The sequence below is a fragment of the Dermacentor albipictus genome, chromosome 1, assembly GCF_038994185.2.
Source record: "Dermacentor albipictus isolate Rhodes 1998 colony chromosome 1, USDA_Dalb.pri_finalv2, whole genome shotgun sequence".
Taxonomy (NCBI): domain Eukaryota; kingdom Metazoa; phylum Arthropoda; class Arachnida; order Ixodida; family Ixodidae; genus Dermacentor; species Dermacentor albipictus.
The window spans coordinates 286,104,611-286,129,169 of record NC_091821.1 but is presented as its reverse complement, the minus strand read 5'-3'; the positions used below and the strand labels follow the sequence as shown (position 1 = coordinate 286,129,169).

At 47.9% G+C, this 24,559-nt stretch overlaps 1 protein-coding gene across 14 annotated transcripts in view; it reads left to right on the top strand.

Moving 5' to 3' along the window:
* The window catches only part of LOC139054433 (protein FAM184A-like), a 363,879-nt gene that overhangs the window by 38,226 nt on the left and 301,094 nt on the right, over positions 1 to 24,559 (top strand). For 13 of the 14 annotated variants that reach the window (XR_011511210.1, XR_011511212.1, XR_011511211.1 and 10 more), the window contains exon 2: positions 6,080 to 6,211. Coding sequence is in view for 11 of the 14 variants with exons in the window: in XM_070531388.1 (XP_070387489.1) it covers positions 6,080 to 6,211 (132 nt within the window). In the remaining 3 variants the exon portion in view is untranslated. Of the gene's footprint in view, positions 1 to 1,633; positions 1,699 to 6,079; positions 6,212 to 24,559 lie in introns of all 14 variants that reach the window. The other variant, XM_070531385.1, reaches the window with a different exon arrangement.

The window sequence follows — 24,559 nt, the reverse complement described above, 5'->3', positions numbered from 1 at the left end:
TTCTACGGCGTTGGCCGTAGAAGGCGCCGTAGAATCGCGGATGCCGTCGAGACGTCTTGCCGGCGCTCGTGTGTCTTGAAAGTGGTTGCGACGTGGCTAAAGTGCGCGCACGGGCGCGCACTTTAGCCACGTCGCCACCTCACCTTAAAAGCAATCTACGATGTTTGCTGAGTGCGCGTTGTACCGGTAGCTTCGTATGCACTGTGCTTTCGACGTTTCGTACGCGTCGAAGCGACAGATGCACGGAGGTCAATTGGCTCGCGGCTTCTGGCGCGATTCCTAACTCTAGCGTTTCCACAGACAGTTTCCGCTGTCATCGAGCGATATGTGTTCATGTTCACCTGTGCGCATGTGACACCGTGCTGGTTAGTTTACTTAAAACACGTTGACGGGTCAGTTGGTTTGAATACATGAAGAACGTGTAAGCGCGACTGAACAAGGACGTAGAAAGAAGCAGACACAAAAAGACAGCGCTGTCTCCGTGTGTCTGTTTCTTTCTACGTCCTCGTTGAGTTACGCTTACACATTCTCTCATTGTTAATTTAGTTAGTAAGCGAATGTTTCCTAGCTTATGCTGCCGATAAAGCTACTATCCTTACTTCGTACAGCTATCTACTAATTGGCTATCGTAATCGATGCTCCGCTTTTCCGGTGGAACTGTGAATTTTTAAATTCATTACTTTACGCCACATATTTCAATCTACGTATTATAGCCGCTGAGTTCGCACGGCGTATCCACTTGGAACGAATTCTCTGAACAGCATCAGTTCCGAGATAATAACTTTAATGTGTACGATGAAAAGCACTGGTGTCCAATTACTTTAGTGTTTCAATGCACAAAACAGCGGTTTCTTAATAAAGTAACTAGATCGCCTATGCATTCGTTGGACGATTTGAAAATTGAGATGTCGGAATTGGTGCTGTCCAGAGAATCCGTTCCAAGTGGATACGCCGTGCGAACTCAGCGGCTACAATACGTAGACTCAAACGTGTGGCGTAAAGAAATTAATTAAAAAGGTACTCAGCTTAATTACATTAATTATTTAATTGAACATTTTGATTTCTTGAAGAATGGCCACCTCATCGTGTAATTTAGATCAAGGGTTAGAATTGTTCTACAAGCCATAGGCAGTCTTTAAGAAATTTCGTGGAGCTAAAAAAAACATTTTGTATAATTAGGTTTACTGTATATATATGACACGCTTTGCTATATGACATGTGGTATATGTGGGCTATATTGCATAACTCTTTAATCGTCATCATCATCATCATCATCATCATCATCATCATCATCAGCAGCCTGGTTACGCCCACTGCAGGGCAAATGCCTCTCCCATACTTCTCCACCAACCCCGGCCATGTGCTAATTGTGGTCATGCCGTCCCTGCAAACTTCCTAATCTCATCCGCCCACCTAACTTTCTGCGGCCCCCTGCTACACTTACCTTCCCTTGGGATCCACTCCGTAACCCTTAATGACCATCGGTTATCTTCCCTCCTCATTACATGTCCTGCCCATGCCCATTTCGGTTTCTTGATTTCAACTAAGATGTCATTAACTCGCGTTTGTTCTCTCACCCAATCTGCTCTTTTCTTATCCCTTAACGTTACACCTATCATTCTTCTTTCCATAGCTCGTTGCGTCGTCCTCAATTTGAGTAGAACCCTTCTCGTAAGCCTCCAGGTTTCTGCGCCGTAGGTGAGTACTGGTAAGACACAGCTATTAGATACTTTTCTCTTGAGGGATAATGGCAACCTGCTGTTCATGATCTCACAATGCCTGCCAAACGCACCCCAGCCCATTCTTATTCTTCTGATTATTTCCGTCTCATGATCCGGATCCGCCGTCACTACCTGCCCCAAGTAGATGTATTCCCTTACGACTTCCAGTGCCTCGCTGCCTATCGTAAATTGCTGCTCTCTTCCTAGACTGTTAAACATTACTTTAGTTTTCTGCAGATTAATTTTTAGACCTACTCTTCTGCTTTGCCTCTCCAGGTCAGTGAGCATGCATTGCAATTGGTCCCCTGAGTTACTAAGCAAGGCGATATCATCAGCGAATCGCAAGTTGCTAAGGTATTCTCCAGCAACTTTTATCCCCAATTCTTCCCACTCCAGGTCTCTGAATACCTCCTGTAGACATGCTGTGAAAAGCATTGGAGAGATCGTATCTCCCTGTCTGACGCCTTTCTTTATTGGGATTTTGTTGCTTTCTTTGTGGAGGACTACGGTGGCTGTAGAGCCGCTATAGATATCTTCCAGTATTTTTACATATGGCTCATCTACACCCTGATTCCGTAATGCCGCCATGACTGCTGAGGTTTCGACAGAATCAAACGCTTTCTCGTAATCAATGAAAGCTATATATAAGGGTTGGTTATATTCCGCACATTTATCTATCACCTGATTGATAGTGTGAATATGATCTATTGTTGAGTAGCCATTACGGAGTCCTGCCGGGTCCTTTGCTTGACGGAAGTCTAAGGTGTTCCTGATTCTATTTGCGATTACCTTAGTAAATGGTTTGTAGGCAACGGACAGTATGCTGATTGGTCTATAATTCTTCAAGTCTTTCGCGTCCCCTTCCTTATGGATTAGGATTATGTTAGCGTTCTTCCAAGATTCCCGTACGCTCGAGGTCATGAAGCATTGCGTATACAGGGTGGCCAGTTTCTCTAGAACAATCTGTCCACCGTCCTTCAACAAATCTGCTGTTACCTGATCCTCCCCAGCTGCCTTCCCCCTTTGCATATCCCCCAAGGCTTTCTTTACTTCTTCCGGCGTTATTTTTGGGATTTCGAATTCCTCTAGACTATTTTCTCTTTCATTACCGTCGTGGGTGCCACTGGTACTGTATAAATCTCTATGGAACTCCTCGGCCACTTGAACTATCTCATCCATATTAGTAATGATATTGCCGGCTTTGTCTCTTAACGCATACATCTGATTCTTGGCAATCCCTAGTTTCTTCTTCACTGTTTTAAGGCTTCCTCCATTCCTGAGAACATGTTCAATTCTATCCATATTATACTTCCTTATGTTAGCTGTCTTACGCTTGTTGATTAACTTCGAAAGTTCTGCCAGTTCTATTCTAGCTGTAGGGTTAGAGGCTTTCATACATTGGCGTTTCTTGATAGTTCGTGATAGTCTCTTCGTGAGTTCGTGATAGTCTCCTGCGATAGTTTGCTGGTATCCTGCCTAACGGAGTTACCATTGACTTCCATTGCACACTCCTTAATGATGCCCACAAAATTGTCGTTCATTGCTTCAACACTAAGCTCCTCTTCCTGAGTTAAATCCGAATACCTGTTCTGTAGCTTGATCTGGAATTCCTCTATTTTCCCTCTTACCGCTAACTCATTAATCGGCTTCTTATGTACCAGCTTCTTCCGTTCCCTCGTTAGGTCTAGGCTAATTCGAGTTCTTACCATGGTGTGGTCACTGCAGCGCACCTTGCCGAGCACGTCCACATCTTGTATGATGCTCTTTAATGAAGCACACTAAACAAACTGGTTTATTGTGAGCGAACTTGTGCCCGGAAACTCAACACTGAAGCATTCATACAATTTACAAGAAGAGTTAACAGGAACCTACTCAACAGTCGACTGCGTCTCCACACCGGACACACTCTCACGCGCCCCCAAAGGCCAGAAGCCAGCTTCTCATTGGACGGGAGACTCGGGCGCTGCCGTGAGCACGTGCACGGGAGACACGAGCTGTATCGCCATGCGCGAGGCGTTGCTGGCGCTCTTCTAATGGCGGTGCTATGAGTAATGCCTAGGGGCTTTAGCGATGAGGCGCTTTGAAATTTACCTCACGAGAGTGCTCGTAACTGGCATGAGGACAGCTCTCTGCGGCTATACTGCCACACCATTGTAGTAGCTTATACCTTGTCGCATATTCTTGACAAAGTTATTACTCGGAATTTTGCGAATGACAGCCCACAAACAAATGTCATCAAACAGAACACCGACATGCTTGCCTCTTATGCTAAGTCTTCTCAGAATACTAAAAGGGCGAAACAATAGCAGAAATCTGAAAATGATGTAATCTTATGGCGCGGCTGTGCACTACCTCCGCGATCGGCGCACGCCGCGTTTCTACCCGAAAGCTCGCCTCTGTGCATTGCGTTCGCCGCCAGCGTTCACCGGTAAACATTACGGTGACGCGAACTGCACTTCCCGGGAAGCGCGAGAAGCAGTCAGAGATCTTTGAATGCTATCGCGTTCGACTATAAAAGGCGAAACGTAAGCTTCCTCCAAGTTCTTTGTCGTGCGGCCGGTAAACGTGGCATGCAGGGCGCTGTTGTCCGGCCTTTCTGCATGCCGCCTGGACAGTACATGACGCCTATTCTAGCCCCCCTAGCCACCCACACATTACCCGTGTGCAAGCCAAGTTCAACGAAGTGATTTTCGTTCAGCGCATGAGCAGTGACGCTAGTCATTAGGGATACCTTAGAATTGGGTGCCCCTATTCTAAAGCACCGACGCGAAACAATTGGTGTGCTATATATGTAAGAAAGCCCATGGGTTTTCTGTAGCGTTTCTGTCTTGCCGCGCACTGTGAACAAATTGCAAAGTTGCAATTGCAGGTGTTCTGGGAACGGGCATGAACAGCTCCTTCATAGAATATTCTCGCAATAACACAACGTGAGCTTAATAAAGCTGATAAGGAAAGGCTATTAAAACAGTGATATGTGCTGCGCGACCGATTGTAACTTTGCTCTGTTGCAACAAAAGCATATGCTGGAGAAACGGAAGTGAGTGGAATAAATGAACCCCAAACCTAAATTCTGCATGGATTGATTTTTAATAAATTGATGTTGATGGTAAGAGCTGCAGATGAAGTCAGCGTACTGTAGTATCGGTTTCGTGATAGTAACGTACGAAGTTATGCTTTACTGTGGAAGACATGAACGTAGTTTACGCTTTAGAGAAAGTAACTTTCCTCGTACCGACTTATATTGTGTAACAGTTAAGTACTTGCCAACGCCATTTAAACAGTAGCGGCTGCCTTTCGGTGTTGAATATAATGCTTGCATTTTGTAGGTGTGGAACACTTAACCCCATTTGTTAAACAGCAAGTGAGGCATGATTACTGTGGTTGACCCTCACCGTTATTTATGTTTGCATACGTGACGCAGTCGCCAGCGAAAAATCGGGTGTCCCAAAGGGATGACGCTTCGATGTCATGCAAATTTTCCTACACACACTTTCCAGAAATCACACATTCTGTGTTTCAGGTACATTGGTAGCCATTGGACTACTTTCCACTCAGCACTAGCCTGTAGCAGTTTAGGTATTATGTCATTATCAGGCACAACGTGTAAGGCCAACAAATAGATATGAAGGCAAGGGTGCATATGTGACACTGGCAGTGGGAAAACTCATTGAGCGAAATCATGGGATTCATTAGAAATATCAGGGTCAATAATAGCTGCTGCAGATACACTTCTATCAGTCTTTCCATAAGTAGTGCCAAAATTTCCTAGTAATATTAACCGTGTAGCAAGGTCAGGTGAAAGAAAAAAAAAACGTTCCTTATGCAGGTGCATTTTCTCTTCCAAAATAAGTACAAACACTTGGGATAACGCTCTTATTACTTCAATTGAATCATTTCACGCGTGATCGATCCACGAGCATACACTTTTGGCGCGCTTCTTTCTAGTGGCACATATCTGTGAACACAGTGAAATTGAACATATTTTTAGACGATACCACAGTGCATTAACATAATATACTTGAGTGAAACCAAGACACTCATTTAATATCTCTAAGCACTGTCCTGGATAAATGCGGAGTTGTTAGTACAACCATTGTTCCAGTGTGTTTCTGTACTATGTTCACGTGTAGTGTGTTTTATGTGGGCCCGCGCTGGTTTGAATGGACGCCTTCGCTGTGACATCTGCCGTGACCAAGAAGAAATAGCTAAACAAGGGTGTTCAATTTTTTAGCCACTGCCATATCATTTCAGCAGACCAGTCTTTCTGAGACTGAAATGATTTATGAATGAGGCTTCAATGTGCGTTGATGTTCCTAATAAATGGAAAGACCAAGGGGGGCACGGCGCTTTGTGTGCAGGTTGTGTACACGCTCAACATGCGTGCGGAGGACCAGGAGACGCTGATGTTGGCCATGAAGGAGCTGCACGAGGAAGATGTGAAGCGCGTCACGCGAGACGCCAACGAGAAGATGGCCCACTGCCAGAGCCAGGTATGTGCCTGAGGGCCGCCATAGAGTAGCATGCATTTATCAGTGCAGGGTTAATTACCAGAAGAAAGCTGACATGGCTGGTAGCGACACCCAGCGCGATAGCCCAGCGGCTATATGGCGTTGCGCTGCTCGGCTACGGGTCGCAGTCTCAGTCCAGGCCGCATTCGTTGCACGCAAAGGGACGCCAGGTTTTCCAACATAATTTGGAGACCCCCCACCCACTATGGCATACCTCACAACCAGAGCATTCTTTTGACACGTAAAAACACAGAACATGATTAATTTAATTATTCTAGCGTGGATACTTGGAGGTTAAGAGGCCGAACCTTCCGATGTACATAACAGAAAAAGAGAAACTAGAAATAACCTCAGGCATAATCATACCAAGCTACGTAAATACATTTCGGTGCGTAAATAAAAAAAATGCATGTATGACATTTTTTTATCAAGAAATAAGCAACTTGTTTTTTTTCTTCTGTCAGACGAATCGGGCCTGCTCTTCTTCTCTACGGCCATTGAACATGAGTCACAGGCGGCTCGGCCAATTTCAAGGCGCCCTTATACGGACTACAGCGTAGTCTCAGGAGCAACCTTATATTTTCTCAGTAGTTTATTTCCTTTTCGAATAAGGAACAGCGACAAGCGCGTACCTTAATATGCGGACAGGGACTCTGAAGATGATATCATATTTGAATTCGGACGACCCGCAAAACGACAACTGTTCCGCACTAAGTTTCATAATAATTTCTTGTTGCCGAAGGGTATGTCGTGCAGATGTTTGCAGTTTGACTACATTATTTATTTAGAGAGAAAGACAATTCAATTGAAAGAAGGCAGAGAGGTCGGCCTGAGCTGGCGTTCTAGCCTGCTACTCTGCACAGGGGGAGGGGGAACGGGGACATAAAGGTGTGATGAGGGATGACAATGACACAGCAAGAGGGATGCGCAAAGGTGAAAGCAAGTTCAACACTCTGAGGATAAACATTCGCAAATGTCATCCATGAAGCCACTATCAGGTTTCGTGTCAAGTCTGTAGTCACGAATTCAAGTGAACTTAAAAATTAAGCCGCTAGGACGACGCTGGTGTGTGGGCCTTCCCTGCGTGAAGAGCACAAGCGCCAAACGAAAGCTTCATAGCATATAAAGAGCTGTGATAAGCGGCTCCAGCACGGCGAGCACTTGTAGGGCCCTTTTAGCGGCCGGATTCTCGAGACCACCGAGAATCACGCGCAGTGACTCTATCAGGTGCTTCAGCATTTTTTGTACACTCTCCTCATAGTGTTCATCTCCTTGCTTGCCCGTAGTGTCACCGGTTTCATTGGCCCTATATTTCTTGGCTTCATGGTGCAGAGGACCACTAGGGCCCGCTGGCATGGCCGTGGGCCTAGAGGGCAGCAAAGGCCATTCCGTGTTTGTATCAGGCAGTGGAGGTGAATGTTTGCCGCGTGCTCTCGTCGACCTTGAATTATCAGTAGGCGCCGTAACCACCCTCGATGCACGCACAGGCAGAGGTGGTCGTGGTACCTGTGCCATGCTAGGTAGTTCTGAAATGGTCTTGTTGTGCTTCTTTCGCGAGCGTTGGTCACTTTGGCGAACAGATTGAGCAGCCTCTTTACGTGAAGATTGATCTCTTAGCATTTTCCGAAGACTACGAACCTCTTGTTTCATCTTTGGGCGTTCCTTCGAAGTCGCACCGTGAGACCCAGTACAGTTAGGACATTTAAATGAAGATGCCTCACAGTCGGTAGTATCATGCTCTCCACCGCCACGCGAGCAGGTGGCTTAGCTTCTACAAACAGCACTCACGTGTCCTATCTTGTAACATTTCCATCGCTGAATAGTCCTCGTAACGATTGGTCGTACTCGGTGTATCACGTAGCCCACTTTAACAGACGCTGCTAATGTCGAAGAAGCAAATAATAACTTGATACATCGGGATTGCCCTAAGCGGTGAACCTCAAGAATGTGCACCGATGACCTCAAACGACTCTTGAAGTCCGCATGCTTGATTTCAAGCTCCGCGTCGGAAATCACTCCACTTGTTGTCTGCTTGCCGTAAGTAATGAAGGGGTGGACGGGGATTGCGCTTAACTGTGGAATGGCCTTTAACTTCTCAAGTATTGCGGAATTGTTCACATCTATTGTCAGGGTGTTTTTGCGAGCGTTGATCCTGATCTCGTTGATTTGCCCAGGGGCCACACTTTCAAAATACTCGGTTAGAAACTGCCTGCTGAGAGTGTTCATGCTGTGTGACGGCAAGAGCTGCACGTAAGAAACCATGAAGGATCCCTGCTCATTCTGATTCGATGAACTCGCCTCTGTCGACATACGGCGTAACTTCATACGGTGGCCCATGACTACGGTGTACTCACTGTCTCAGTCCATGGCTTCTGGCGTTAAGCTCTCTCAGGAATCGAGCTTGTCCGAGCTTCCAAAGGCACGTCGTTCAAAATATAGCAAGGAAGTAGACCATTGACCTTGTTCAGGTGGTCGTGGGAACATCTACTTGCTCATCCTTGATGAAATGACTCTCACGAAAGTGGCAAGAACGTAAAAGAATGCATAACAGCGATAGGCCCAGAGCCCCAGTGAGCTGTGGGCACCTCTTCCTCTCTACTTTATTTACAGTGTGTATACAACATATAGTGAAAATTTGTTGGCCATAAAGCGACGTTAAATATTTGTGGCATCCAACGGAAAAGGCAGTTTCCACTAGGCAAATGTTTTTCTGCAACACACGTTGCTTACGGGATCGAGCTTGGATAGCGTGATCGCACGAAATTGGACTAAAATGAATTTGTATATTTTAGAATATTTTTTATACGATCAGGATTCTTAGTTCACGCACTTTGCAATAGCAATGTATTGGTCTGTCCAACCGTTTTCCGCCAACTTGGGTCACTGGCTATTCTATGGTGCAATGGCCAGAGCATCGGCCGGCTGTGCTGAAAGTAGGCCATCGAACCCCAACCACAACGAAAAGCATAGAAAACGTTATTTTTGCGCTAATTGTAATTGAAGAGAAATCGAAGAAGAACAATGTTTTTTTTTTCGGAGTGAAAGTAAAAAGAAAAAATAATGGCTTTTATTTCACGTGGGCCACCTTCTCTGAAGCTTTTTGACCCATGCATTGCCTGCGCTTGTAGCTCAACTACTGGCTCAGCTACGCTGCCTCATTTATAAACGTACACGAGGTTCCCATGGTTTTAAGATTGGCAGCTTCGCTTTAGTGCAGTTTTCAACGTGTCGCTTTGTGATGTAGGCGCATTAATAATAAAATGTTGAACGCTTCAAAAGGATAGAGTCGAGCTGGCTTCATGTTAAGAAGTGCATTCTAGCTGGGCGATCGCTTTTGTGAACACTTTAAACTGAAGTAGGCGCGACAGAAACGACTTCTGGCTTTTGACTTGCGCTTCAGCAACGTGCTTCTTACAGCGAAAGCTTCTGCGTCTACTATTCGGAAATGGTGTTGCAAATGTTTACTTTTAATAAACTGGTGTGATCTCGCCGCTTGGTATATGGAAATATTTGGGAAGGTAGGAGAGGACGCAGGGAAAATTGGACAGGGTTATTCAAGATTGCGCGGACAAAGACATCTTTCAGGGGAACTCCATGAGAGTCATGGAATTTCTTTATGAACTGTGGCTTCCGTCGTAGCCACTGCCAGCCCGACTGTGAGCGGTGCGCGCGTGCGAAGGCTGCGCAGCTGGAGGGCAATTTCCGGTTGCTGCACCGACAGTCTTTGAAGTGATGACGTCATCACTCACACGGTGGGCCCGCTTGTGGTATTTCTGCGCACACGGTGAGGTCTGTTTCGGTATTGCCGGTACTGAGCTTTGAAATGACGAATTTCTTGAATGAAGTGTGTTTCAGATTATTAAAAGCACAGGGCTGCTATAAAATGCGACTGTCTCCAAATTCCCCATTTAAACTCCTACCCCAAGGTTAAAATAAAAACTTCTATTATGATTTTTGTAAGTTGTCCTCTCAGACCTTAAAGAAATTAAATTATGGGATTTTACATGCCAAAACCACTTTCTGATTATGAGGCACGCTGTAGTGGAGCACTCCGGAAATTTCGACTAACTGGGGTTCTTTAACGTGCACATAAATCTATGTACACGGGTGTTTTCGCATTTCGCCCCCATAGAAATGCGGCCGCCGTGGCGGGGATTCGACCCCGCGACCTCGTGCTCAGCAGCCCAACACCATAGCCAATGAGCAACCACGGCGAGTTGCTCATAACTTATTATCGGCAAAGTATAAACGTCTCGCCGAACAAATTATCTGCGAAAATGTCAGGTTCACTACTTTTTAGCTTTTTTGCTAAAAAATTCAAGAGCAAGTAAAAAAAAAGAACCCGCCATGGTGGCGCTCACTTGGCACGAACCACGCATCACGTGTAAAAGCGTCGTTTCGTTTTCGATGCGCTTGGTTTCGTTTTTAGTCAACTACCGAAGCAGTTGGACAGGAAAACGCAAAAAGACGTAGCTATTACCGCAGAAATACTTTGACACTTTGGAAAACTTGAACCGCAGGAACATCGATGCGGGGCACGGCACCGCATCGAGTATGTATGCAGCGTACTCAGCGCTATTGCATGTGACCGTCACTTGGGCCGTTTGCTCAGCACTTCCCGGCACGTGCAGACTGCTCACCGATGACGCGACACCACCTCAGCTTGCCTTGGTAATCACAGCGCCAAATCCAGACAAGACCTTCGCGCACATCTGGCAACGGCGATTGGGAACTACGACGGACAGCACCTGAAGAGGACTTAAAAGCCACGCAGCAAGCGTCCACTTCGGGCACGGCACCGCATCGAGTATGCAGCGTACTCAGCTACTGCTATTGCATGTGAACAACCTCCTATATGAACACAACAATCAAACCCCGGCCCTGAGTCCCCAGCAGTTGCGAAGCAACTGACCACGGCGGCGGTCAGACCGGCGACGCCGCAGAGGGTGCTAAGAATCACTGGCTCCGGACAGGCCGCCATTGGAATATGAACCTGGCAACGTTTAACGCTAGAACGTTATCTAGTGAGGCGAGTCTAGCAGTGCTATTGGAGGAATTAGAGGGCAGTAAATGGGATATAAAAGGGCTCAGTGAAGTTAGGAGGCCAAAAGAAGCATAAACGGTGCTAAAAAGCGGGCACGTCCTGTGCTACCGGGGCTTAGCGGAGAGAAGAGAACTAGGTGTCGGATTCCTGATTCATAAGATTATAGCTGGTAACATACAGGAATTCTATAGCATTAACGAGGGGGTGGCAGCTCTTGTTATGACCTTAATAAGAGGTACAAAATGAAGATTGTACAGGTCTACGCCCCTACATCCAGTCATGATGACCAGGAAGTCGAAAGCTTCTATGAAGACGTGGAATCGGCGATGGGTAGAGTAAAAATTAAATACACTATACTAATGGGTGACTTTAATGCCAAGGTAGGCAAGAAGCAGGCTGGAGACAAGGCAGTGGGGGAATATGCCATAGGCACTAGGAATAGCAGGGGAGAGTTATTAGTAGATTTTGCGGAACAGAATAATATGAGGATAATTAATACCTTCTTCCGCAATCGGTATAGGCGAAAGTGGACGTGGAGGAGCCCGAACGGCGAGACTAGAAATGAAATTGACTTCATACTCTGCGCTAACCCTGGCATCATACAAGATGTGGACGTCCTCGGCAAGGTGCGCTGCAGTGACCACAGGAGGGTAAGAACTCGAATTAGCCTAGACCTGAGGAGGGAATGGAAGAAACTGGTACATAAGAAGCCGATTAATGAGTTAGCGTGAAGAGGGAAAATAGAGGAATTCCAGATCAAGCTACAGAACAGGTATTCGGCTTTAACTCAGGAAGAGGACCTTAGTGTTGAAGCAATGAACGACAATCTTGTGGGCATCATTAAGGAGTGTGCAATGGAAGTCGGTGGTAACTCGGTTAGGCAAGATACCAGCAAACTATCGCAGGAGACGAAAGATCTGATCAAGAAACGCCAACGTATGAAAGCCTCTAGCCCTACAGCTAGAATAGAACTGGCAGAACTTTCTAAGTTAATCAACAAGCGTAAGACAGTTGACATAAGGAAGTATATTATGGATAGAATTGAACATGCTCTCAGGAACGCAGGAAGCCTAAAAACAGTGAAGAAGAAACTAGGAATTGGCAAGAATCAGATGTATGCGTTAAGAGACGAAGCCAGCAATATCATTACTAATTTGGATGAGATAGTTCAAGTGGCTGAGGAGTTCTATAGAGATTTATACAGTACCAGTGGTACCCACGACGATAATGGAAGAGAAAATAGCCCAGACGAATTCGAAATCCCAAAGGTAACGCCGGAAGAAGTAAAGAAAGCCTTGGGAGATATGCAAAGGGGGAAGGCAGCTGGGGAGGATCAGGTAACAGCAGATTTGTTGAAGGATGGTGGAGAGATTGTTCTAGAGAAACTGGCCACACTGTATACGCAATGTCTCATGACCTCGAGCGTACCGGAATCTTGGAAGAACATAACATAATCCATAACATAATCCATAACATAATCCTAATCCATAAGAAAGGGGACCCGAAAGACTTGAAGAATTACAGACCGATCAGCTTACTGTCCGTTGCCTACAAACTATTTACTAAGGTAATCGCAAATAGAATCAGGAGCACCTTAGACTTCTATCAAGTAAATGACCAGGCAGGATTCCGTAAAGGCTACTCAATAATAGATCATATTCACACTATCAATCAGGTGATAGAGAAATGTTCGGAATATAACTAACCCTTATATATAGCTTTCATTGATTACGAGAAAGCATTCGATTCTGTCGAATGTAAGCATACATTTATTTTTAATAATCTGTTGCAATAACCCCGTGTTCTTTGACATGTGTCATTCCTGTGTTTTCATTAACGTGTCAATTACCACATATTTATTTATTCATACGCTGTATCTGTTTCATTTGCTGTGTTTTGTACTTCAATTATTGTAAGCAACTTTTGATTAACTTCGTGTTTTCTGATGTCTGTCGTTGCTATGTTGCCAAAATGTATTAATTGATGCAATGTTAAATTACTAATAGGAGGTCCCCCTGACAGTTCTTGTAACTCCGGGACCTCCTTCTGTACTAACGATGAATGATGAAATAAAAAAAATGGCATCAAACCTCAGCAGTCATGGAGGCATTATGGAATCAAGGTGTAGACGAGCCGTATGTAAAAATACTGAAAGATATACATAGCCGCTCCACAGCCACCGTGGTCTTCCATAAAGCAAGCAACAAAATCTCAATAAAGAAAGGTGTCAGGTAGGGAGATACGATATCTCCAATGCTATTCACAGCGTGTTTACAGGAGGTATTCAGAGACCTGGATTGGGAAGAATTGGGGATAAAAGTTAATGGAGAATACCTTAGTAGCTTCCGATTCGCTGATGATATTGCCTTGCTTAGTAACTCAGGGGACCAATTGCAATGCATGCTCACTGACCTGGAGAGGCAAAGCAGAAGAGTGGGTCTAAAAATTAATCTGCAGAAAACTAAAGTAATGCTTAACAGTCTCGGAAGAGAACAGCAATTTAGAATAGGCAGCGAGGCACTGGAAGTCATAAGGGAATACATCTACTTAGGGCAGGTAGTGACGGCGGATCCGGATCATGCGATGGAACTAATCAGAAGAATAAGAATGGGCTAGGGTGCATTTGGCAGGCATTCACAGATCATGAACAGCAGGTTGCCATTATCCCTCAAGAGAAAAGTATATAATAGCTGTGTCTTACCAGTACTCATATACGGGGCAGAAACCTGGATTGGACGCTTATGAAAAGGGTTCTACTCAAATTAAGGATGATGCAACGAGCTATGGAAAGAAGAATGATAGGTGTAACGTTAAGGGATAAGAAAAGAGCACATTGGGTGAGGGAACAAACGCGAGTTAATGACATCTTAGTTGAAATCAAGAAAAAGAAATGGGCATGGGCAGGACATGTAATGAGGAGGGAAGATAACCGATGGTCATTAAGGGTTACGGACTGGATCCCAAGGGAAGGGAAGCGTAGCAGGGGGCGGCAGAAAGTTAGGTGGGCGGATGAGATTAAGAAGTTTGCAGGCACGGCATGGCCACAATTAGTACATGACCGGAGTTGTTGAAAAAGTATGGGAGAGGCCTTTGCCCTGCAGTGGGCGTAACCAGGCTGATGATGATGATGATGATGATGATGAATGCATGTGACCGTCACTTGGGTCGTTTGCTCAGCACTTCCCGGCACGTGCGGACTGCTCACCGATGACGCGACACCACCTCTGCTTGCCTTGGTAATCCCAGCGCCGAATCCAGACAAGACCTTCGCGCACACCTGGCAACGGCGGTTGGGGACTACGACAGACACCACCGGAAGAGGACTTAAAAGCCAGGCAGCAAGCGTACACTTCGGGCACGGCACCGCATCGGGTATGCAGCGTACTCAGCTACTGCTATTGCATGTGACCGTCACTTGGGCCGTTTGCTCAGCACTCCCGGCACGTGCAGGCTGCTCACCGATGACGCGACACCACCTCGGCTTGCCTTGGTAATCCCAGCGCCGAATCCAGACAAGACCTTCGCGCACACCTGGCAACGGCGGTTGGGGACTACGACAGACACCACCGGAAGAGGACTTAAAAGCCAGGCAGCAAGCGTACACTTCGGGCACGGCACCGCATCGGGTATGCAGCGTACTCAGCTACTGCTATTGCATGTGACCGTCACTTGGGCCGTTTGCTCAGCACTTCCCGGCACGTGCGGACTGCTCACCGATGACGCGACACCACCTCTGCTTGCCTTGGTAATCCCAGCGCCGAATCCAGACAAGACCTTCGCGCACACCTGGCAACGGCGGTTGGGGACTACGACAGACACCACCGGAAGAGGACTTAAAAGCCAGGCAGCAAGCGTACACTTCGGGCACGGCACCGCATCGAGTATGCAGCGTACTCAGCTACTGCTATTGCATGTGACCGTCACTTGGGCCGTTTGCTCAGCACTCCCGGCACGTGCAGGCTGCTCACCGATGACGCGACACCACCTCTGCTTGCCTTGGTAATCCCAGCGCCGAATCCAGACAAGACCTTCGCGCACACCTGGCAACGGCGGTTGGGGACTACGACAGACACCACCGGAAGAGGACTTAAAAGCCAGGCAGCAAGCGTACACTTCGGGCACGGCACCGCATCGAGTATGCAGCGTACTCAGCTACTGCTATTGCATGTGACCGTCACTTGGGCCGTTTGCTCAGCACTCCCGGCACGTGCAGGCTGCTCACCGATGACGCGACACCACCTCTGCTTGCCTTGGTAATCCCAGCGCCGAATCCAGACAAGACCTTCGCGCACACCTGGCAACGGCGGTTGGGGACTACGACAGACACCACCGGAAGAGGACTTAAAAGCCAGGCAGCAAGCGTACACTTCGGGCACGGCACCGCATCGGGTATGCAGCGTACTCAGCTACTGCTATTGCATGTGACCGTCACTTGGGCCGTTTGCTCAGCACTCCCGGCACGTGCAGGCTGCTCACCGATGACGCGACACCACCTCGGCTTGCCTTGGTAATCCCAGCGCCGAATCCAGACAAGACCTTCGCGCACACCTGGCAACGGCGGTTGGGGACTACGACAGACACCACCGGAAGAGGACTTAAAAGCCAGGCAGCAAGCGTACACTTCGGGCACGGCACCGCATCGGGTATGCAGCGTACTCAGCTACTGCTATTGCATGTGACCGTCACTTGGGTCGTTTGCTCAGCACTTCCCGGCACGTGCGGACTGCTCACCGATGACGCGACACCACCTCTGCTTGCCTTGGTAATCCCAGCGCCGAATCCAGACAAGACCTTCGCGCACACCTGGCAACGGCGGTTGGGGACTACGACAGACACCACCGGAAGAGGACTTAAAAGCCAGGCAGCAAGCGTACACTTCGGGCACGGCACCGCATCGAGTATGCAGCGTACTCAGCTACTGCTATTGCATGTGACCGTCACTTGGGTCGTTTGCTCAGCACTTCCCGGCACGTGCGGACTGCTCACCGATGACGCGACACCACCTCTGCTTGCCTTGGTAATCCCAGCGCCGAATCCAGACAAGACCTTCGCGCACACCTGGCAACGGCGGTTGGGGACTACGACAGACACCACCGGAAGAGGACTTAAAAGCCAGGCAGCAAGCGTACACTTCGGGCACGGCACCGCATCGGGTATGCAGCGTACTCAGCTACTGCTATTGCATGTGACCGTCACTTGGGCCGTTTGCTCAGCACTTCCCGGCACGTGCGGACTGCTCACCGATGACGCGACACCACCTCTGCTTGCCTTGGTAATCCCAGCGCCGAATCCAGACAAGACCTTCGCGCACACCTGGCAACGGCGGTTGGGGACTACGACAGACACCACCGGAAGAGGACTTAAAAGCCAGGCAGCAAGCGTACACTTCGGGCACGGCACCGCATCGAGTATGCAGCGTACTCAGCTACTGCTATTGCATGTGACCGTCACTTGGGCCGTTTGCTCAGCACTCCCGGCACGTGCAGGCTGCTCACCGATGACGCGACACCACCTCTGCTTGCCTTGGTAATCCCAGCGCCGAATCCAGACAAGACCTTCGCGCACACCTGGCAACGGCGGTTGGGGACTACGACAGACACCACCGGAAGAGGACTTAAAAGCCAGGCAGCAAGCGTACACTTCGGGCACGGCACCGCATCGAGTATGCAGCGTACTCAGCTACTGCTATTGCATGTGACCGTCACTTGGGCCGTTTGCTCAGCACTCCCGGCACGTGCAGGCTGCTCACCGATGACGCGACACCACCTCTGCTTGCCTTGGTAATCCCAGCGCCGAATCCAGACAAGACCTTCGCGCACACCTGGCAACGGCGGTTGGGGACTACGACAGACACCACCGGAAGAGGACTTAAAAGCCAGGCAGCAAGCGTACACTTCGGGCACGGCACCGCATCGGGTATGCAGCGTACTCAGCTACTGCTATTGCATGTGACCGTCACTTGGGCCGTTTGCTCAGCACTCCCGGCACGTGCAGGCTGCTCACCGATGACGCGACACCACCTCGGCTTGCCTTGGTAATCCCAGCGCCGAATCCAGACAAGACCTTCGCGCACACCTGGCAACGGCGGTTGGGGACTACGACAGACACCACCGGAAGAGGACTTAAAAGCCAGGCAGCAAGCGTACACTTCGGGCACGGCACCGCATCGGGTATGCAGCGTACTCAGCTACTGCTATTGCATGTGACCGTCACTTGGGTCGTTTGCTCAGCACTTCCCGGCACGTGCGGACTGCTCACCGATGACGCGACACCACCTCTGCTTGCCTTGGTAATCCCAGCGCCGAATCCAGACAAGACCTTCGCGCACATCTGGCAACGGCGATTGGGAACTCGACGGACACCACCGGAAGAGGACTTAAAAGCCAGCCAGCAAGCGTCCACTTCGGGCACGGCACCGCATCGAGTATGCAGCGTACTCAGCTACTGCTATTGCATGTGACCGTCACTTGGGTCGTTTGCTCAGCACTTCCCGGCACGTGCGGACTGCTCACCGATGACGCGACACCACCTCTGCTTGCCTTGGTAATCCCAGCGCCGAATCCAGACAAGACCTTCGCGCACACCTGGCAACGGCGGTTGGGGACTACGACAGACACCACCGGAAGAGGACTTAAAAGCCAGGCAGCAAGCGTACACTTCGGGCACGGCACCGCATCGAGTATGCAGCGTACTCAGCTACTGCTATTGCATGTGACCGTCACTTGGGCCGTTTGCTCAACACTCCCGGCACGTGCAGGCTGCTCACCGATGACGCGACACCACCTCTGCTTGCCTTGGTAATCCCAGCGCCGAATCCAGACAAGACCTTCGCGCACACCTGGCAACGGCGGTTGGGGACTACGACAGACACCACCGGAAGAGGACTTAAAAGCCAGGCAGCAAGCGTACACTTCGGGCACGGCACCGCATCGGGTATGCAGCGTACTCAGCTACTGCTATTGCATGTGACCGTCACTTGGGCCGTTTGCTCAGCACTCCCGGCACGTGCAGGCTGCTCACCGATGACGCGACACCACCTCGGCTTGCCTTGGTAATCCCAGCGCCGAATCCAGACAAGACCTTCGCGCACACCTGGCAACGGCGGTTGGGGACTACGACAGACACCACCGGAAGAGGACTTAAAAGCCAGGCAGCAAGCGTACACTTCGGGCACGGCACCGCATCGGGTATGCAGCGTACTCAGCTACTGCTATTGCATGTGACCGTCACTTGGGTCGTTTGCTCAGCACTTCCCGGCACGTGCGGACTGCTCACCGATGACGCGACACCACCTCTGCTTGCCTTGGTAATCCCAGCGCCGAATCCAGACAAGACCTTCGCGCACACCTGGCAACGGCGGTTGGGGACTACGACAGACACCACCGGAAGAGGACTTAAAAGCCAGGCAGCAAGCGTACACTTCGGGCACGGCACCGCATCGAGTATGCAGCGTACTCAGCTACTGCTATTGCATGTGACCGTCACTTGGGTCGTTTGCTCAGCACTTCCCGGCACGTGCGGACTGCTCACCGATGACGCGACACCACCTCTGCTTGCCTTGGTAATCCCAGCGCCGAATCCAGACAAGACCTTCGCGCACACCTGGCAACGGCGGTTGGGGACTACGACAGACACCACCGGAAGAGGACTTAAAAGCCAGGCAGCAAGCGTGCACTTCGGGCACGGCACCGCATCGGGTATGCAGTGTACTCAGCTACTGCTATTGCATCTGACCGTCACTTGGGTCGTTTGCTCAGCACTTCCCGGCACGTGCAGTCTGCTCACCGATGACGCGACACCACCTCGGCTTGCCTTGGTAATCCCAGCGCCGAATCCAGACAAGCCTTCGCGCACATCTGGCAACGGCGGTTGGGGACTACGACGGACACCACCGGAAGAGGACTTAAAAGCCAGCCAGCAAGTGTCCACTTCGGGCACGGCACCGCATCGAGTATGCAGCGTACTCAGCTACTGCTATTGCATGTGACCGTCACTTGGGTCGTTTGCTCAGCACTCCCGGCACGTGCAGGCTGCTCACCGATGACGCGACACCACCTCGGCTTGCCTTGGTAATCACAGCGCCGAATCCAGACAAGCCTTCGCGCACATCTGGCAACGGCGGTTGGGGACTACGACGGACACCACCGGAAGAGGACTTAAAAGCCAGCCAGCAAGTGTCCACTTCGGGCACGGCACCGCATCGAGTATGCAGCGTACTCAGCTACTGCTATTGCACGTTAGTTACGTACGGTGTGCTTCATGCATTAGGAGTAACAACTGCTGTTTCATCGTGGTGTCGTGCCCATTTGAGTGGATTGATGGCTTAAAGCGTTCTAATTTACTCCTGTGTTCGCTCTACTCTGCAAGGTTTGAGTTTGAGTTGCTCCTTTTGCTTTCTGGTGACGTTGAGTCGAACCCAGGTCCAATGTCAAAAAGCTGAGGCAAATGCGTTGGCCTCGGCTCTTGAGGCGATTCAGAAACTAGAGGCCGCACAAGAGGCGCTCTTGGCGGAATTAAAAAGCGCAAAGGACAAACAAGCTGCCACTGATAATGAACTCGTCATTCTAACAGCCAGGGTTGCGGCGCTTGAGTTAGCCACTTCCTCAGAAATCGCTGCAGACTCAAGCGTGACGGAAAAAGGAAGTAAGACTTTACATGATGTCTCAGATCAGCTGCTAACAATAACTTCAAGATGTGAGGACGCAGAAAACAGGCTCAGATGAAGTAATTTGCTGTTTTTCGGTTTAGAAGATGACCCTAAAGAGTACAGGGCTACCCCTGAAAAGAAAGTCATAAAACTGTGCTCTGAAAAACTGCAAACTGCAACAATCAGTTCGCAGTTTGAACATGTACATAGGTTTGGGAAATACCAAGAAGGAATGAACAGACCTATAATAGCTAAACTAACTTTTCTTAAAGACAAGCAACGCATCTTCTCATCTGCACACAAATTAAAAGGCTTAGAATATTCAATCGGTGAAGATTTCTCGCCAGCTAAGAGCTAGAAGGATGCTGCTTGACTTCGCGAAACCTCAATATGTGTCTTTTAAACTCTCAGTAGATCGGCTGCTTATGAATAACCAGACTTATGGTACGTCCACACTAGCGACAAAAACGCGCGCGACACAACGCGCGCGGCGAGCGGTGCTGTCGCGCGCGGCAAGATTCACGAAAAGCGGCAGCAACGCGCGGCAAACGCGCGAATGGGTGCGAGACCCATTTTTCGCGGCAGACGCGAAACGTCCACCAATCAGAAGCGAGCCGCTTTACGAGCCGCGCTGTTGTGGCGCCACCTGTCGCATAAGCAAAGAATCATAATCTATGGGCTCTGAGACTGAACAGTGACACGCGCGCCGTAAAATCTCAGAGGCCATTTCCAGTCAAGGGGGCTGTTTTTGTTAAGCCTTACCACACCGCCACTGAGGCGTCGACGAAGAATTCGCCTCGCAATGGAGGCGTTTTTGGAAACCGTTCGCGGATATGCGCACCTCTATGATAAATCGAGCGTCGGACAAGGAGCTGCGCGCCAACCGCTGGCACATTATGGACAGCAGTTTGGCATGACAGGTGAGTAATTGGTGAAGGTGGGGAAGCAGAGTGTGCGCCTGGCCCTCAGTGTCCCTGTACCGCACTCAAAACTTTCTCGTCCGCTGTCTGGCACGTCGGCGTCGCACAAGTAAAGAACAAACAAGTATTATAGTGTTCACAGTCACCAGTAGCTCCTCGTCCGTATCCGACATGCCTGAGCGTGGCCGGCAGTGGCGCAAAAAAACACAGACACTTCCGATGGAAGACGAAATGGGCAGAACGGAGAGCGCGTTGTCGCGAGAAGTATCGAATGGAACGAGACAACGCGGGACTCCACGGGCCGCTGCCGCGTGCCGCAAAACGCGACTGTGGACTTGCCCGCACGCGTCTGCCGCGCGGGCGCTTGCCGCGTGCGGCGTGTCGCGCGCGTTTTTGTCGCTAGTGTGGGCGTACCATTACACGTACGACAAAATCACTGATACCGTTGCCATGTCGCAAAGATAGCTAGACATAAGCACTTGCCCACGGGCTCTTCTACAGTCAGAGCTACCTATCACTGGGTCTTTCTTGACACTATCTTACGCAAACATACGAAGCATCATGCCCAAGCATGAATTAGTTTGCTCTCTGCTTGACGATAACGAGTCTAATATTCTTGTTCTTACCGAAACTTGGCTAAATCCTGACATTACAGACGACGAAATTCTTCCTGATAACCATTCTTAGAATATTTACCGCAAAGATCGTACTAGCAAGAGAGCAAAATCATTACCTTCACTTATTATCGACTCGAACTCATCTCTTGAAGTTGTGTGAGTTGAAGTAATAATAAAAAGGACCAAACTACTGGTAGGTGCCTGTTACCGTCCACCTGACTACAGCACTTCTTTCGTTACAGAACTACGCAATAGCATAACCACGGCCCTCCAGCTCTATCCAGCGCATTCTGTTTACTTATTCGGTGATTTTACCTTTCCGCTCATAAATTGGCGTAATCTATCATCATCTTGTCCAACATCAGTGGATTTTCTTAACTTAACTTTAGATCTTAACCTATTTCAGGTCGTTAACAAACATACCCATGGTACTATCATTCTAGACCTTATACTCGCCAACACTCCCGAAACAATTGAATCCGTAATTAACCTAAACGGCTGTAGCGATCACGATCTACTTGAGGTAACAATGAGTGTTCCACTACCCTTTTCAGGGATCTCAAAAAAAAATAATACGTGATTATAACAAAGCAAACTACTCTAAAATAAACTATGAACTTGAAGTATTTTTCAACCGCACGCTACTTCCTTTTTTTTATAGTCGCTCGGTGGAAGATAACTGGGTATGTTTCAAGAATAAAATGTCTGCTCTAATTAACAAATATATCCCGTTGATCTCGATAACAAATGATAAAAGAAATCTTTGGTTTAATAATGCCCTACGTAAGCTCAGGAATAAAAAGAAGCGTCTGTAGAATACCGCTAAACTCGTCAGTAATGCTCCTTCGTGGGAAAGGTACAAGCTTTGCTTGAAAACGTACTGTTCTGCATTAGCTGCAGCTAAAACTAAATATTTCTCCACAGATTTACCTTCTCTCTTACATTCGAACCCGAAAAAGTTTTGGCGAGTTATATCGCCTGACCGTGACTGAAACCGGATAGCCTTACAAAGCGATACATATACTCCTCTCTCTGACAATGAATGCCCCCTCTGCGTTTAATACATTTTTTTCATCGATTTTCAGCCGCGAGGATCATACCAATGTACCTGATGTTGCTGATTATGACTGGCAATTCATGGAAAGCATTAAAATCTCGGTGGAGGGAATTGCATGTCTTATTAATAATTTGAAGTTAACTACTTCATCTGGTATTGATAATATTAGTTCCAAGATATTAAAAAATACCATTTCTATATACAGTAACATTCTGTACCATATATTCAAGCAGTCTTTGTCATCGGGACAGCTGCCCAATGACTGGAAAAATGGCCAAAATCATACCCATAGTTAAAACTGGGAATAAAAACTCTCCAGAAAATTACCGTCCAATTTCATTGACCTGCATTTGCTGCAAGATGCTCGAACATATAATTGCTTCTCATATTTATAATCACCTAGAATCCAATAATTTCTTTTTTTCGCCATGAACATGGTTTTCAGGAAAGGATTATCATGTGAGACACAGTTACTCGAATTTACGACTGACCTGCACTTTAACATGAACAATAACCAGCAGACCGATTGCATTTTCCTTGACTTTTTCCAAAGCATTTGATCGTGTAGCTCATTGTCGCCTTATTGCAAAAATTAACTGCACTTCGAATTGACTCCTTCACTCTAACATGGCTTCATTATTTTCTTTCGAATCGTCAACAGTTCACAGTAGTTAATAATATCGCTTCGTCTCCTACTTACGTTACTTCTGGTGTGCCTCAGGGCAGCGTTTTGGCCCCTTTACTCTTCCTAATTTACATAAATGATTTGCCACTTAATATTTCTTCTCGCTTACGTATTTTCGCTGGCGACTGCATGATTTACAGATCAATTAACAGTACTGACGACCACCTGGCCCTTCAAAATGACTTTAGCCTAATTCATAATTTGTGTAACACCTGGTTAATGGCTTTAAATGTATCAAAAATGTCAGGTAATTTCTTTTAGTCGTAAGCGTGACAACTCACATTTTTTATACAACATCAATTATAAAGAATTGTTACATACAGAATCGTATAAATATTTGGGTGTTCACCTAACCGAAAACCTCTCCTGGACAGACCACATTGCAGCCGTTTGCGCAAAAGCTTCAAGGACATTAGGTTACCTACGTCGTAATCTGGGTAATTCACCTATCAACATCCGCAAATTGGCCTATCAGACATTTGTTCGTCCACAGCTCCAGTATGCATCATCCATTTGGTCCCCACATCCTACATACTTAATCGACATGCTTGAATCAGTCCAAAGCCGAGTTGCACGTTTTCATTTCACATAATTATAGCCATCACTCCAACGTAACGCAAATGAAACTCGGTCATTCCATACAGCCTTTAGTTCTTCGCCGCAATATCGCTCTGTTATTCTTGTTTTCACAAATATGTTTATAATGCCCCACAATCCACACTACATATCCAGATCGCCTCGAACACGTCTCGCCGATTAAGTAACCACTTCAGTTTTTGCGCGCATGTCGGTACGACACATGCTTTTTAACTTTTCCGTGCTCCCTGCGGCCATTCGCTTGTGGAACAATCTGCCTCATCACATTGTTTCCAAGTGAGATCAAGAAAAATTTCCTCATCTCCTACGCGAGCATTTTTCATAATAGCACTTACAAATTGCTTTATCTTGTTTCTTACACTTGGCAATGTGCTTCAAACTACTTGTGATTTTTTTTATTGATGCATTGCTATCTCGCTCCTATGAATTGCTATATTGTGCGGCGTCACGTGTTCACTTGAATGCACTGTATATATTATAGCTTTCTTGCGTCTGTTTCCCTATATATCCCTTCAAGAATTGTACTCCCTGATATGTTCATTTTTCGTGTGTTTTACTTTCTAGTATTAGTACCTTACGTTAAGTTTTACTCGTGTTATTTCCTTAAGTGTTCCTTTATGGTCTTTCATTACTTGAGTTGTTCCTTCGTCATGTTTTTGGTAGTATACATGTTGATGAGCCCTGCATTGAGGCGTATCTTTTGTATTACACTTTAGAAGGCTGTTTACTCTTTTTTTCCCTTGATATTGTAACCCCCCTTACA